General features: G+C 41.4%; 1 protein-coding gene across 2 annotated transcripts in view; it reads right to left on the bottom strand.

Annotated features, from left to right (window-relative positions):
* Positions 1–5,599: 5,599 nt before the first annotated feature.
* The window catches only part of inppl1b (inositol polyphosphate phosphatase-like 1b), a 94,489-nt gene continuing 84,158 nt past the window's right edge, over positions 5,600–15,930 (bottom strand). For both annotated transcript variants that reach the window (XM_062044310.1, XM_062044311.1), the window contains exons 25-27: positions 14,616–15,381; positions 14,424–14,539; positions 5,600–5,834 (exon numbers count right to left, since the gene is read on the bottom strand). In XM_062044310.1, the coding sequence (XP_061900294.1) occupies positions 5,741–5,834; positions 14,424–14,539; positions 14,616–15,381 (976 nt within the window). In that variant the 3' untranslated portion in view covers positions 5,600–5,740. The remainder of the gene's footprint in view (positions 5,835–14,423; positions 14,540–14,615; positions 15,382–15,930) is intronic.

The raw sequence follows: 15,930 nt of genomic DNA, 5'->3' as shown, positions 1-15,930 counted from the left end.
GTGATAGCAGAAAGTACACAGTAAGAGAGATAGTAAACAACTGCCTTCAGATAATACACGTTGAAGAGTCACTGGAAACGGATCGAAGGGACATTGAACATTCACATCATCTGCTTGGATTTGTAACGAAATACAAATAAGGGAATAGATGCGTTCCCATTACGGTTTGACGATGAGGTTAAACACAAAAGCGGTGTTGTTAAAATGAACAGACAAGCCCTGTGGATATTAGTCACTGTGATTGTTTTCTGGTACTGTTGTGACTATAGTTGACCCTCAGAAGTCCATTACTCCAAGGAAGTGTTTAACCTTTGATTTGTTTGGACATCTAATGGATAAATAGAATTTATCTAGTCCGAGTCCAAGATAAAACTATTACACATTGTCCAAATTGTGTTTTAAGTTGCATTGCAGAAGCTACTCGTACAGATACAGATCTTCTTTTTAAGGACAAACTGCACTTTTTGTGGAATTTTACCAATTTTTCACAATCATTATGAGAGACATGACGGATGGATTTTTTTTTGAATGCATTTTAAATATGAAATAAAATAAATACAAGTCTGCTTACAGCGGGATCAATGGTAAGTCCACTATTTTGCCCGTAAAACCCAATAAATAATCATTCTAAAACCGCCAACAATACTCAATTTACATTTGGCGACTTGAATATTAATAAGTATTAGTCATATTGTTATTATAAGAGCTAACGCAGACAAACTATTTATAGCGGCGCATTGATTACTTCATGTGTCCCTATGTTTACATCATCGAGTGGTCTGCTGCTTCCTCGCTCCCTGGAAGTTTATTCTCAATCATAAATCATGCATCTCACCTGGACAGAAGAAGTCTGAGTAGGTATTCGGACTAGTTGGTACACTTTGACAGCCATTTTGGACCCGAAACTGGCGAGGACGACACGAAATAAAAGTCTGCTTACAAAGGAATCAATGGTAGGTCCACTATTTTGCCTATAAAACCCAATATATAATCATTCTAAAACTGCCAACAATACTCAATTTACATTTAGCGACTTGAATATTAACAAATAATAGTCATATTGTTATTATAAGCACTAACGCAGACAAACTATTTATAGCATCACATTGATCACTTCGTGTGTCCCTATGTTTACATCGAGTGGTCTGCTGCTTCCTCGCTCCCTGGAAGTTCATTTTTAATCAAAAATCATGCATCTCACCTGGACAGAAGAAGTCTGAATAGGTATTCCGACAAGTTGGTACACTTTGACAGCCATTTTGGACCCGAAACTGGCGAGGACTACACAAAATAAAAGTCTGCTTACAGCGGGATCAATGGTAGGTCCACTATTTTGCCTATAAAACCCAATAAATAATCATTTAAAAAGCACCAACAATACTCCATTTACATTTGGTGACTTGAATATTAACAAATATTAGTCATATTGTTATTATAAGCACTAACGCAGACAAACTATTTATAGCGGCGCATTGATCACTCCATGTGTCCCTATGTTTACATCGAGTGGTCTGCTGCTTCCTCGCTCCCTGGAAGTTTATTTTTAATCATAAATCATGCATCTCACTTGGACCGAAGAAGTCTGTGTAGGTATTCCGACAAGTTGGTACACTTTGACAGCCATTTTGGAACGGAAACTGGCGAGGACGACACGAAATACAAGTCTGCTTACAAAGGAATCAATCGTAGGTCCACTATTTTGCCCATAAACACCAATAAATAATCATTCTAAAACTGCCAACAATACTCAATTTACATTTGGTGAGTTGAATATTAACAAGTATTAGTCATATTGTTATTATAAGTGCTAACGCAGACAAACTATTTATAGCGGCGCATTGATCACTTCATGTGTCCCTATGTTTACATCATCGAGTGGTCTGCTGCTTCCTCGCTCCCTGGAAGTTTATTTTTAATCATAAATCATGCATCTCACTTGGACCGAAGAAGTCTGAGTAGGTATTCCGACAGGTTGGTACACTTTGACAGCCATTTTGGACCGGAAACTGGCGAGGACGACACGAAATACAAGTCTGCTTACAAAGGAATCAATCGTAGGTCCACTATTTTGCCCATAAACCCCAATAAATAATCCTTCTAAAACTGCCAACAATACTCCATTTACATTTGGTGAGTTGAATATTAACAAGTATTAGTCATATTGTTATTATAAGTGCTAACGCAGACAAACTATTTATAGCGGCGCATTGATCACTTCATGTGTCCCTATGTTTACATCAAGTGGTCTGCTGCTTCTTTGCTCCCAAGAATTTTATTCCAGATCATATATCATGCATCTCACCTGGACAGAAGAAGTCTGAGTAGGTATTCCTACTAGTTGGTACACTTTGACAGCCATTTTGGACCGGAAACTGGCGAGGACGACACGAAATACAAGTCTGCTTACAAAGGAATCAATGGTAGGTCCACTATTTTGCCCATAAACCCCAATAAATAATCATTCTAAAACTGCCAACAATACTCAATTTACATTTGGTGAGTTGAATATTAACAAGTATTAGTCGTATTGTTATTATAAGTGCTAACGCAGACAAACTATTTATAGCGGCGCATTGATCACTTCATGAGTCCCTATGTTCACATCATCGAGTGGTCTTCTGCTTCCTCGCTCCCTGGAAGTTTATTCTCAATCATAAATCATGCATCTCACCTGGGCAGAAGAAGTCTGAGTAGGTATTCCGACAAGTTGGTACACTTTGACAGCCATTTTTGACTTGAAACTGGCGAGGACGACACGAAATACAAGTCTGCTTACAGAGGAATCAATGGTAGGTCCACTATTTTGCCCATAAACCCCAATAAATAATCATTCTAAAACTGCCAACAATACTCAATTTACATTTGGTGACTTGAATATTAACAAATATTAGTTGTATTGTTATTATAAGTGCTAACGCAGGCAAACTATGTATAGAGGCGCATTGATCACTTCACGTGTCCCTATGTTTACATAATTGAGTGGTCTGCCGCTTCCTTGCACCCTGGAAGTTTATTCCAGATCATAAATCATGCATCTCACCTGGACAGAAGACGTTTGAGTAGGTATTCCAACAAGTTGGTGCACTTTGACAGCAATTTTGGACCTAAAACTGGAGAGGACGACACGTTTCTTTGTGAGGATTATAAGACATTCTTCATCTAAATGGGAATATATGAACATCCTAGGAGTCGGCATCCTAATGACAGCAGACCTTGTACAGTAAGTGATGGAAAAACGCAAACATCGTGATGCGTTTTTGAAATTAAAGCGCCGCATATGATCAAAATATGTAAATATTAAATGTTATTATAAATGTGCCCGTTACAATACATATACTTACCTATGTACTTACTATATATATCATGTATATAGAACCTCAATGGAAGTGATTGGATGTTTTGTAAGGGCTTTATAATGAGAATTTATAGGGCTGGCATAGGCTCCATTGTAAGCGGACTTTTGATCGCATTTATTTAATATTTTTAATTCATTAAAAAAAAATAGCCATGTGTTTCATAATGATTGTGAACGATAGGTAAAATTCCCAAAAAAGCACAGTTCCCCTTTAAAGACATTGAAAAGTGCAATTAACCTGACCTCTGATGAGTACCACAACAAAAATGCTTGTTTTGTCATCTTTAAGGGTGTCTTAGAATAGTCGCTGATTCAACCATTAACCTTGCGGATATTCAACCCCACTTCTCCCGCCCTCGTGGGAAGAAGGTGAGTTGAGTACCGAAACCCCGTGCGTACAATAGGTGTGTCGGGGGGAATGTTCCGAGACGCGGGGCCGATCCCAGGACCTCATTTGACTAAACTTTTGGGTTGGCTTCTATTAAGGACTTTCAAAGTCGAATCTGAGTCCTAAGATTTCGCCCACAGTCGACTGACTATCAGTCGAATCTACAGAGAAATAAAGTGATTGTGATGATATTAGTGGTCACTAGGGGTCAGTATAAGGTCATATGATTCAGAGTCGTGTATAGAGAGTATGGACTACTCGGTTTCGGCGTTCATGTTCAACATGGCGCCCTCTAGTCACATGAGGGGCTTTTGACCAATCAGAGAGGCCAGGCCATCTCCTAAATGATTGATCGGAACCCCCTCACCTGACTACAGGGTAGGGTTGTCCCGATACCGATATCTTGGTACTGGTACCAAAAATGTATTTCGGTACTTTCCGATACTTTTCTAAATAAAGGGGACCACAAAAAATGGCATTATTGGCTTGAAACATATGTTTTTTATTGCAATTTATCAGTGTCACAATGTAAACAAACGCCATGGGTGGATCTACAACTGACATCCACTGTAATGATACCAAGTACAGGAGCGTGTCTAGTCAATACTACTATGATTACATAGATATTTCTTAGCAGCACAAAATCTTTTTTTAGTTTTTAAAATGTACACTATGTTTATAAACTCAGTGAATATGTCTCTAGACACATGAGGACTTTGAATATGACCAATGCATGATCCTGTAACTACTTGGTATCGGATCGATACCCAAATTTGTGGTATCATCCAAAACTAATGTAAAGTATCAAAGAAGAGAAGAATAAGTGATTATTACATTTGAACAGAAGTGTAGATAGAACATGTTAAAACGGAAAATAAGCAGATATTAACAGTTAATGAACAAGTAGATAAATAATCAATTTTTACAGCTTGTCCTTAATAATGTTGACAAAATAATAGGAAGATAAATGACACAATATGTTACTGCATACGTCAGCAGACTAATTAGGAGTCTTTGTTTGTTGACTTACTACTAAAAGACAAGTTGTCTAGTAGGTTCACTATTTTATTCAAGGACTAAATTGCAATAATAAACATATGTTTAATGTACCCTAAGATTTTTTGTTCAAAGAAAGCATATAATGCCATTTTTTGTGGTCCCCTTTATTTAGAAAAGTATCGAAATACATTTTGGTACCGGTACCAGAATATTGGTGTTGGGACAACCCTCCTCCCAACACACCTGCTGTACAGGGTAGTTCAATCCAACTCCCTCCCGCAGAGGGAAGAAGGGCTTTGATGGGTTTAATGGATTTGACTGCGAGATTGATAGTTGAAGTAGACTCCTCCGAATCCAATTTTCGAGTCTTCGACTATTTGAAGACAGCCCTATGAAACTTCATTAAACTTTTTTTTTGTTTATTCGTTCAAGGGTTTTAGCGTTTTTCTTTCAGGTGAGAAAAGTTGCAAATAAGATCTGTTCATTCGGGAATAATTGTACTTTAAAAAAAAACAGTTCCACAGATTTTGCCCAGTGTCAACAATCAGTCGACTGAAAAAAATCTAACCCTAGACGTGGCTACAAAAATCCTGAGAGAAAGACCACCATAGTTCTCTTTGGGTTATCACTCCTGATACCTTAGTTTGGCGTATTTTCCTTGAAACTTCAGGTGAAATTTCAAGATCCGAGGGTCCACTGCACATGGCAAGGTGGTTAAATCCACAGAATGATCCATAAACGGATCCGCTTTTCGATATAGTCGAGTCAACAGTTCTTGATCCTGCTCAGGAAGGAAAACTGGTAGAACTCTGGAGTTGGGAAGTAGCAAAGCAGCCTATGAACAAGCTTACCTCAAGAAAACAAGTGAAAATGGCACCAAGTCAAGACTAAATCCCTGAAATGTTGTAAGATCCACAAAAACGGCGAGTGCTGAAAATAAACTCCTGGATCGATGCCCGAATTCCTGTCCATGGTTTTTTTTTGTTGATCTGTGCGTGTCAGTTCCAGTTCCTGGGCAGGTTCTCCAAGATCCTGCGTCGATGAGAGGAGTTTGTCACTCCGGCAGCACGCAGATCCTCTTCGGTGATGCCGCTGTGGAGTGGACAAAAAGGTACTGCAGCACAAACACGGTAGAACACAAGGTGGCATGCACCTTAAAGGGGACCTATGATGTTGATAAATGCCACAATGTTTTGACAAAAACAAGAAAGTTTGATCATATTACGCCTATACTGGCTCACCTGCACTGGCTTCCTGTGCACCTAAGATGCGACTTTAAGGTTTTACTACTTACGTATAAAATACTATACGGTCAAGCTCCTGCCTATCTTCACGATTGTATTGTACCATATGTCCCGGCAAGAAATCTGCGTTCAAAGAACTCCGGCTTATTAGTGGGATGAGGGTGGGGTTAAAGGGGATGAGTGTAACGGAGGTCAGCCACTGTGGCTGGACCTGGTATACCGTATTTTTCGGACTATAAGTCGCACTTAAAATCCTTTCATTTTCTCAAAACTCGACAGTGCGCCTTATAACCCTGTGCGCCTCATGTACAGAATAATTTTAGTTGTGCTTACCGACCTCGAAGCTGTTTTATTTGGTACACGGTGTAATGATAAGTGTGACCAGTAGTTGGCAGTCACTTGTAAGAGATACGTGTAGACTGCAATATGACTTAAGTAAACAACACCAACATTTTACTATACCTACTCAGTGGCCTAGTGGTTAGAGTGTCCGCCCTGAGATCGGTAGGTTGTGAGTTCAAACCCCGGCCGAGTCCTACCAAAGACGGCAAAAATGGGACCCGTTAACTCCCTGCTTGGCACTCAGCATCAAGGGTTGGAATTGGGGGTTAAATCACCTAAAATGATTCCCGGGCGCGGCCACCGCTGCTGCCCACTGCTCCCCTCACCTCCCAGTGGGTGAATAAGTGGATGGATCAAATGCAGAGGACACATTTCACCACACCTAGTGTGTGTGTGTGACAATCATTGGTACTTTAACTTTAACTTATAACCCGGTGCGCCCAATGTACGGAATAGTTTTGGTTGTGCTTACCGACCTCAAAACTTTTTTATGAGCAGTAGATGGCAGTCAAACATAAGAGATACGTGTAGACTGCAATATGACTCAAGAAAACAACACCAACATTTTATATGTTCCATTTTAGAATATAGAACATTACACACAGTGCTCAAAAATCTATCAAAATGTTTTAGTCGGACTTTGGTAAGCTATGAAGCCACACCACTTGATGGATTGTACTGTGCTTCAACATAGGAGTATTATTATGGTGTGTGTATAAGGTAAGACATATTATCTGCCGTATTGTTTCGCAATATTGTGCAAAAGCAACTTTTCTTACCTTCTGGTACCTGCTGATCTGTATTTGGGATCTGCATAAATCATTGGTAAATATCTTTAGGGTTTGTTTATATAACGACAACAGAGGCTTCACTACAAGTTGTGTGGCCTGTCCCCAGACCATGGCACAATAAGACATACGTGGGATAAAATCATTGCATGCATGTACACTTGTGCAGCTTGAACAGATAAACAAGGTCTAATATTCCGGAAACAGTTTGTATTTATTTTTATGGTGTTAGTCATTTTTTTAATTACCATATTTTCCAGACGATAAGGCGCACTTAAAATACTTTTTTTTCTTCTCAAAACTCGACAGTGCGCCTTATAACCCGGTGCGCCTAATGTACGGAAAAGTTTTGGTTGTGCTTACCGACCTCAAAGCTATTTTATTTGGTACATGGTGTAATGATAAGTGTGACCAGTAGATGACAGTCAAACATAAGAGACACAAGTAGAATGCAATATGACTCAAGTAAACAACACCAACATTTTATATGTTCCATTGAAAATATAGAACATTACACACTGCACTTAAAAATCTATCAAAATGTTTTAGTACGACTTTGGTAAGCTATTAAGCCGCACCGCTTGATGGATTGTACTGTGCTTCAACATAGGACAGTGTTTCCCATAAACTGCCAAGATACCTGTAGCGGTGGGGGCGTGGCTATGGGCGTATCTGTGGGCGGGGTCACTATGACATCATCGAGTAATTTGCATAATTTACTACAATGATATGATTTTCTCTAAAAAGGCTCAAAAAATGTATACTTACTAATTAATAATAACAGTTTTGTTTTAAACGTCCATCCATCCATCCATTTTACAATATAATTACAACACTTTATGTACATATTTATATACAGATTTGAACAATAAGTTATTCACTGAAATATATTTATTAATTATGGTTCTTACAAAAAATATATCTTATAAAATATAATAGCTAAAATGTCTCATAAAGCTCTGCCCCTTTAATTAGTGCATACTAAATAATTTAACTTTAGCCTACTACTACACCCATATTATTTACCAGCAACATAAAGTGAAACAGAGGCAGAGGTGTCCTGCCACAGTCAGTAACAAATAAACAGAAAACACTAGTGGTCAAATACAAATAAGGCAACAAGAGAAGTATCCTACACTTCTCTTTTGTAAAGTAAATCTGAACAGCCTATATGGGCATCTACATCAACTATATGATTTGCCTGAGAAGCTGGACAGAAAAACAAAAATATATGTATATATATTTTTTTTTTCTTTTTTTATTTGTGGCGGACGTAATTCTTTTGTGGCTGGTCGCCACAAATAAATTAATGTGTGGGAAACACTGTAGGAGTATTATTATGGTGTGTGTGTGTATAAGGTAAGACATATTATCTGGCGTTTTGTTTCGTAATATTATGCAAAACCAACTTTTCTTACCTTCTGGTACCCGCTGATCTGTATTTGGGATCTGCATAAGTCCTAAAAAATTTGCGCGAGTCCTCCTTTGTAGTCCGTGACAACGCCGTAGTCGATAAGCTTCTTCTTTTTCTCTATCTTTTTGCTACGCTATGTTTGAATGGTTCTCGGACTACAATTGTAGTTGATGTGAGCATGCGTGTGTAAAGCATTCCTGTACGCTGGAATGTGAACCTTTCTACTGACACAGATAACAGCACATGATATAAATGTTCTTTTTTCGAGTTAGAAAGTAGCCATTAATGATGTGTGCAGTCATGTGACGTTTCACGGTCAGAACGTTTCTATGTACTAATTTCAGCTACTTCTATTTTCGCAGCTACATGCGAAGTCGTACTTTCGTGACTGGTGGCCATACGCAGTGTTCTTCTAGTACACTAGGGGGCGATTGTGGTTACTTCGGCTTGTTTAGCTATGCGGGAATATAAATACAGTAGAAGAAGAGGATGCTACATGCTAATAGGCAAGCGCTAGTAAGTTCCAGGCTACGGTTCTAAAAGATAACCACAAATTAACACTGCTTTGTGGTGTTGTTGGTCATGTAATGTTTTAATTTAAATGACACTGGTTATTAGGGTCATCAGAGACATGGAACAAGATTGCTATTTTAGTCAACTCTTTTAGGAGGTTTCTGCTTACCAGCAGTCTCAAACAGCCGGTATGTACTGGCGTCATGTCAGGTAATTAAAGTGTCTTATTTTAGGAACCTTATGACCCTAGTTAAACAAGTAGGTTTCTATTTTAAACCGCCGGCTTGTTATTCCTAGCCAGGTAGAATGCCGGGCTCGGTTTGATTGGTGAAATGGAGTTCAACATCACTAAGGCTTACTTTGCATTGGTGAAACAGAGTCATGTGACAGTGGAAGACGGCTCGCTGACAAGAAATGTTCTTTGCAAGCCTCAATCAATAGATTATAAACTATTGTGATATAAATAAATGCAACGTTAGACATGAAACGCAAAGTAAACGGAGTGTTTCTTCGTCACAAAAATAGCATTGAAGTTGTCACGTTGTGTAAATGGTAAATAAAAACAGAATACAATGATTTGCAATTTATTTTCAAGTTATATTCAATTGAATAGGCTGCAAAGACAAGATATTTAACGTTCGAACTGGAAAACGTTCTTATTTTTTGCAAATATTAGCTCATTTGGAATTTGATGCCTGCAACATGTTTCAAAAAAGCTGGCACAAGTGGCAAAAAAGACTAAGAATGTTGAGGAATGCTCATCAAACACTTATTTGGAACATCCCGCAGGTGAACAGGCTGATTGGGAACAGGTAAAAAAAAGGAAGCAAATTGGAACCTGGCAACTACCGACCTGTTTCTATTCTCAGTTCCATTTCGAAAGTAATGGAAAAAATAGTTTATGAACAGGTCGATAGTTACCTTGCCACTAATAAACTCATGTACAAATTCCAATCCGGCTTCAGAACTAGCCACTCCACTGACACATGCCTTCTCTATCTGACCGACCACATCAAACATGAGGTGGACGCGGGCAAATACTGCGGCATGGTCATGCTGGACCTTCAGAAGGCCTTTGACACCATTAACCATGCTATACTGTTGGATAAGCTCAGAGCAATCGGATTTAACAAAAACTCATGGAGCTGGATGCAATCTTACTTGGAGGGGAGGGAGCAGGTGGTAGAGGTGAACGGCACCGTGTCCCCCCCACCCCCTCTCGGTGAGCTGTGGAGTCCCCCAAGGCAGTATATTGGGACCTTTACTGTTCTTAATATACATAAACGACATGTCATCGGCATGCGACTGTGAATTGTTTTTGTTTGCGGATGACTCTGCCTTGCTGGTATCCGGCAAGGACAAGTCACAGGTGGAGAAAATCCTCAGTGCTGAGCTCTGTAGAACTTGCACCTGGCTCGCTGACAACAAGCTATCCATACACTTGGGTAAAACAGAATCCATCCTGTTTGGGTCCCACATCAACCTCAAGAAAGTCAATGACTTCACCATAAAAGTGGGTGACATTGTTATCACCAGGAAAGATGAGGTCACCTACCTAGGTTCCATTCTAGAGGCTAACCTTTCCTGTGATAAAATGGCAACCGAGGTAATCAGAAAGGTTAACCAACGAGCGAGATTTCTCTACAGAATCTCCTCTCTGGTCAACAAAAGCACCTTGAGGATTCTGGCGGGAACTCTCGTTCAACCCTTTTTCGATTACGCATGCACCTCCTGGTACCCTAGCACCTCCAAAACCCTCAAATCTAAACTCCAAACATCTCAGAACAAGCTAGTCAGATTACTTCTAGACCTCCACCCCAGATCACACCTCACTCCTACCCACTTCTCTAAAGTGGGCTGGCTCAAGGTGGAGGACAGAGTTAAACAACTTGCACTGAGCCTAGTCTATAAAATCCGCTACACCTCCCTGATACCGAAGTACATGTCAAACTACTTCCTTAACGTAAATGACCGCCATAACCACAACACCAGGGGGAGCTCCACTAACCACGGTAAACCCAGATTCCGAACTAGCAAAGGTCTTAACTCATTCTCTTTCTATGCCACATCAATGTGGAATGTGCTCCCAACAGGTGTAAAAGAAAGGGCATATCTATCCTCCTTCAAAACCGCAATAAAAGTTCACCTCCAGGCAGCTACAACCCTAAACTAACACCCTCCCCGGATTGCTAATAATCAAATGTAAACAATCAAATGCAGATACTTTTTCTTATGCCTTCTGATCTCTCTCTCTCTCTCTCTCTCTCTCTCTCTCTCTCTCTCTCTCTCTCTCTATGTCCACTACTTGATGTCCATATCCTACCCCCAACCCCCTCCACACCCCTGATTGTAAATAGTGTAAATAATTCATTGTGATTATCTTGTGTGATGACTGTATTATGATGACAGTATATATGATAGTATATATCTGTATCATGAATCAATTTAAGTGGACCCCGACTTAAACAAGTTGAAAAACTTATTCGGGTGTTACCATTTAGTGGTCAATTGTACGGAATATGTGCTTCACTGTGCAACCTACTAATAAAAGTCTCAATCAATCAATCAAAGGTGGGTGCCATGATTGGGTATAAAAGCAGCTTCCATGAAATGCTCAGTCATTCACAAACAAGGATGGGGCGAGGGTCACCACTTTGTCAACAAATGCGTGAGCAATTGTCTAATGGTCTAAGAACAACATTCCTCAACAAGCTATTGCAAGGAATTTAAGGATTTCACCATCTACGGTCCGTTATATCATCAAAAGGTTCAGAGAATCTGGAGAAATCACTGCCCGTGACTTTCGATCCCTCAGGCGGTGCTGCATCAAAAAGCGACATCAGTGTGTAAAGGATATCACCACATTTACTCAGGAACACTTAAAAAAAACACTGTCAGTAACTACAGTTGGTCGCTACATCTGTAAGTGCAAGTTAAAGGCCTACTGAAATGATTTTTTTTTTTTAAACGGGAATAGCAGATCCATTCTGTGTCATACTTGATCATTTCGCGATATTGCCATATTTTTGCTGAAAGGATTTAGTAGAGAAAATCGACGATAAAGTTCGCAACTTTTGCTCGCTGACAAAAAAAAAGCCTTGCCTGTACCGGAAGTAGCGTGACGTCACAGGAGCTAGTATTCCTCACAATTCCCCATTGTTTACAATGGAGCGAGAGAGATTCGGACCGAGAAAGTGATGATTACCCCATTAATTTGAGCGAGGATGAAAGATTCGTAGATGAGGAACGTTACAGTGAAGGACTTGAGAGACAGTGATGGACGTATCTTTTTTCGCTCTGACCGTAACTTAGGTACAAGCTGGCTCATTGGATTCCACACTCTCCTTTTTTTATTGTGGATCACGGATTTGTATTTTAAACCACCTCGGATACTATATCCTCTTGAAAATGAGAGTCGAGAACGCGAAATGGACATTCAGTGCCTTTTATCTCCACGACAATACATCGGCAAAATGCTTTAGCTATGAGCTAACGTCATAGCATCGTGCTTTAACTGCATATAGAAACAAAAAAATATACCCCTGACTGGAAGGATAGATAGAAAATCAACAATACTATTAAACCGTGGACATGTAAATACACGGTTAATGCTTTCCAGGCTGGCGAAGGTTAACAATGCTGTGCTAACGACGCCATTGAAGCTAACTTAGCAACTTAGCAACGGGACCTCACAGAGCTATGCTAAAAACATTAGCTCTCCACCTACGCCAGCCAGCCCTCATCTACTCATCAACACCCGTGCTCACCTGCGTTCCAGCGATCGGCAGAAGGACGAAGGACTTCACCCGATGCGTTTGGCGGCCCGGAGACGTAGGAAGTCAAGGTGAGGTCGGCGGCTAGCGCGGCTAGCGCGGCTAGCGCGGCTAGCGCGGCTAGCGCGGCTAGCGCTCCAACAAAGTCCTCCTGGTTGTGTTGCTGTAGTCCGCTGCTAATACACCGATCCCACCTACAACTGTCTTCTTTGCAGCCTTCATTGTTCATTAAACAAATTGCAAAAGATGTCCAGAATACTGTGGAATTATGAAATGAAAACAGAGCTTTTTGTATAGGATTCTACGGGGTACCATAACTTCCGTTACTCTGACTTCGTCACGCGCATACGTCATCATACCGCGACGTTTCAGCCGGATATTTCCCGGGAAGTTTTAAATGTCACTTTATAAGTTAACCCGGCCGTATTGGCATGTATTGCAATGTTAAGATTTCATCATTGATATATAAGCTATCAGACTGTGTGGTCGGTAGTAGTGGGTTTCAGTAGGCCTTTAAAACTCTACTATGCAAAAGGAAAGCCATTTATCAACAACACCCAGAAACGCCGCCGGCTTCGCTGGCCCCGAGCTCATCTAAGATGGACTGATACAAAGTGGAAAAGTGTTCTGTGGTCTGACGAGTCCACATTTCGAATTGTTTTTGGAAACTGTGGACGTCGTGTCTTCCGGACCAAAGAGGAAAAGAACCATCCGGACTGTTATAGGCGCAAAAGTTGAAAAGCCAGCATCTGTGATGGTATGGGGGTGTATTAGTGCCCAAGACATGGGTAACTTACACATCTGTGAAGGCGCCATTAATGCTGAAAGGTACATACAGGTTTTGGAGCAACATATGTTGCCATCCAAGCAACGTTATCATGGACGCCCCTGCTTATTTCAGCAAGACAATGCCAAGCCACGTGTTACAACAGTGTGGCTTCATAGTAAAAGAGTGCGGGTACTAGTCTAGCTTGCCTGTAGTCCAGACCTGTCTCCCATTGAAAATGTGTGGCGCATTATGAAGCCTAAAATACCACAACGGAGACCCCTGGACTGTTGAACAACTTAAGCTGTACATCAAGCAAGAATGGGAAAGAATTCCATCTAAAAAGCTTCAAAAATGTGTCTCCTCAGTTCCCAAACGTTTACTGAGTGTTGTTAAAAGGAAAGGCCATGTAACACAGTGGTAAAAATGCCCCTGTGACAAATGTTTTGCATTGTGTTGCTGCCATTAAATTCTAAGTTAATGATTATTTGCAAAAAAAAAATGTTGTTTCTCAGTTCGAACGTTTGCAGTCTATTTAATTGAGTATGAGTTGAAAAGGATTTGCAAATCATTGTATTCTGTTTTTATTTACGAATAACACAACGTGCCAGCTTCACTGGTTTTGGGTTTTGTACAACAGAAATGCATGCTTGATCTTCTTCTACACGATTGAAGTAGCTGACTCAGCTATCAACATCCGACTAACACAATCCAGACCGACATTTCGCGGTCTAAACAGTACCGCAGCAAGCTTTGTAGAAGAGTGGCGTTAATGTAATCATTCTGGATTTTGGCGATGGAGTTAGCTTTTAAGTTTTGTGAAGAGAATCATAAGTCTTACCTGAAATAATCCAGATCATCCCAGCCATTAAGGCTGAGTCCCAGAGTGTACTTCTGCAGACCCAAGGCACTGAGGAGCTCACAGACCGTCTCAGGAGCACCTTGGAGGACTGAAACCTGTTTTGCAAAACATAAACAGAGTCATGCCTTCTCAAAAAAAATCTAATCCTAAATACGCATGCTAGGGTCGTACCTCTTTCTCCCAACTGTGACCCCTCTCTGTGTGCAAGGTAGGTCCATTTCTGTAGCCTGGCCTCTGGCTGTGAAAGGATGGAGCGCTTTGCTTTGCAGGGAAGAAGTCGACCTCGCTGAGCGACTTGGCAATCTGCAAAGCGGTGAGGGAGTTGTCCCCTGTGGGGCCGAGGGGCTGCTGCTCGGCCGCCCAAGCAGAGGGCACCTGGCAGTGTCCCAGAGGAGCCGGGGTGAAGGAGAAAACTGGCGGGGCTTTGGTTTTCCTCTCCGGAAGATTCCTTTTGGCTTGTTGACGGATGATGGCCGACTGGTTCATGTACAGGTTCCTCAGGTTCTTCTCCGGCAGAATGGAGTCGTGGGGTAGTTTTTTGGCGTGGTACTTAGGCTGGGACACCTGGTCTTGGCACAGGGGGATACCTTTACTGGAGGGCGGGGATATGGGGGAGGGCTTTTTGGCAGGGAAAAGTTCGTAGGACGAGTTGGCGTGAGGTGTCTGAAGCGGACTGGCCGGAGCGTGATGAGGGAGGACGGCCGGGATTTCGATTTCCGTGAAGTCTGACCGGCGACAGGGCCGGGCGTTGAAGCCGTGCCTTCCTGAGACTTTTGGGAGCTGCAAGGCCTCGTTTCCAGCCCAGATGACCTGCGGTTCCCTCCGCTGCAGAGGGAGCGCCTCCTCTATTCCCCGGACCACCGACACACCCTCAAAGATGAAGTAGGCTGGGTTGGTGTAGCTGCTCGTCGTTGGCTTGGTAGGAGCCGCCAAAGACCTGCAGCACATTGATAGGTAAGGTTTCTTTGGGTTGAAGGAGGGTTATTACTGGTGATTAGACTGGGGGTCGGCCACCCGCGGCTCGCATTTTTAAAAAAGGATTGAAAATGTGTCAGGTTCAAACACTGATGACATCTATTAAACAAGACAAGAAGCAAAGAATCAAACAGAGACAGAATTCAATTTGGACTCAATTGAGGAGAGACGCCGTCGACCTGTAACCTCTTTGTCTTAGCACGCTCTGCCAAAAGATTGCACGCCTCCTTCTTTTATTTTGGACCCTCCCCGACCACATGGCCACCTTTGTTTCCAAAGGACAAAGGTCGCAAGAAAGTTCACAGAAAAGGTTGTAAACAATTCACAGGAAAGGTCAGTTCAAAAAGAGTTCGTAAAATACTTCAAAAAGAGGTGGTCTGGAAATTGGGCAGATCCTGTCATCTCTCCGCTCTGAAGTCCTTGGGCCAGAACAACATCTTTCTGTTGGTTACCATACATGAGAGAAAACAGGAACACCTTCATCTTGCTCCCCCACCCCACCCCCCCACAC

This window comes from Entelurus aequoreus, linkage group LG04 (assembly GCF_033978785.1).
Source record: "Entelurus aequoreus isolate RoL-2023_Sb linkage group LG04, RoL_Eaeq_v1.1, whole genome shotgun sequence".
In the NCBI taxonomy this organism is placed as follows: domain Eukaryota; kingdom Metazoa; phylum Chordata; class Actinopteri; order Syngnathiformes; family Syngnathidae; genus Entelurus; species Entelurus aequoreus.
This window is presented reverse-complemented; position numbering and strand designations above follow the sequence as displayed.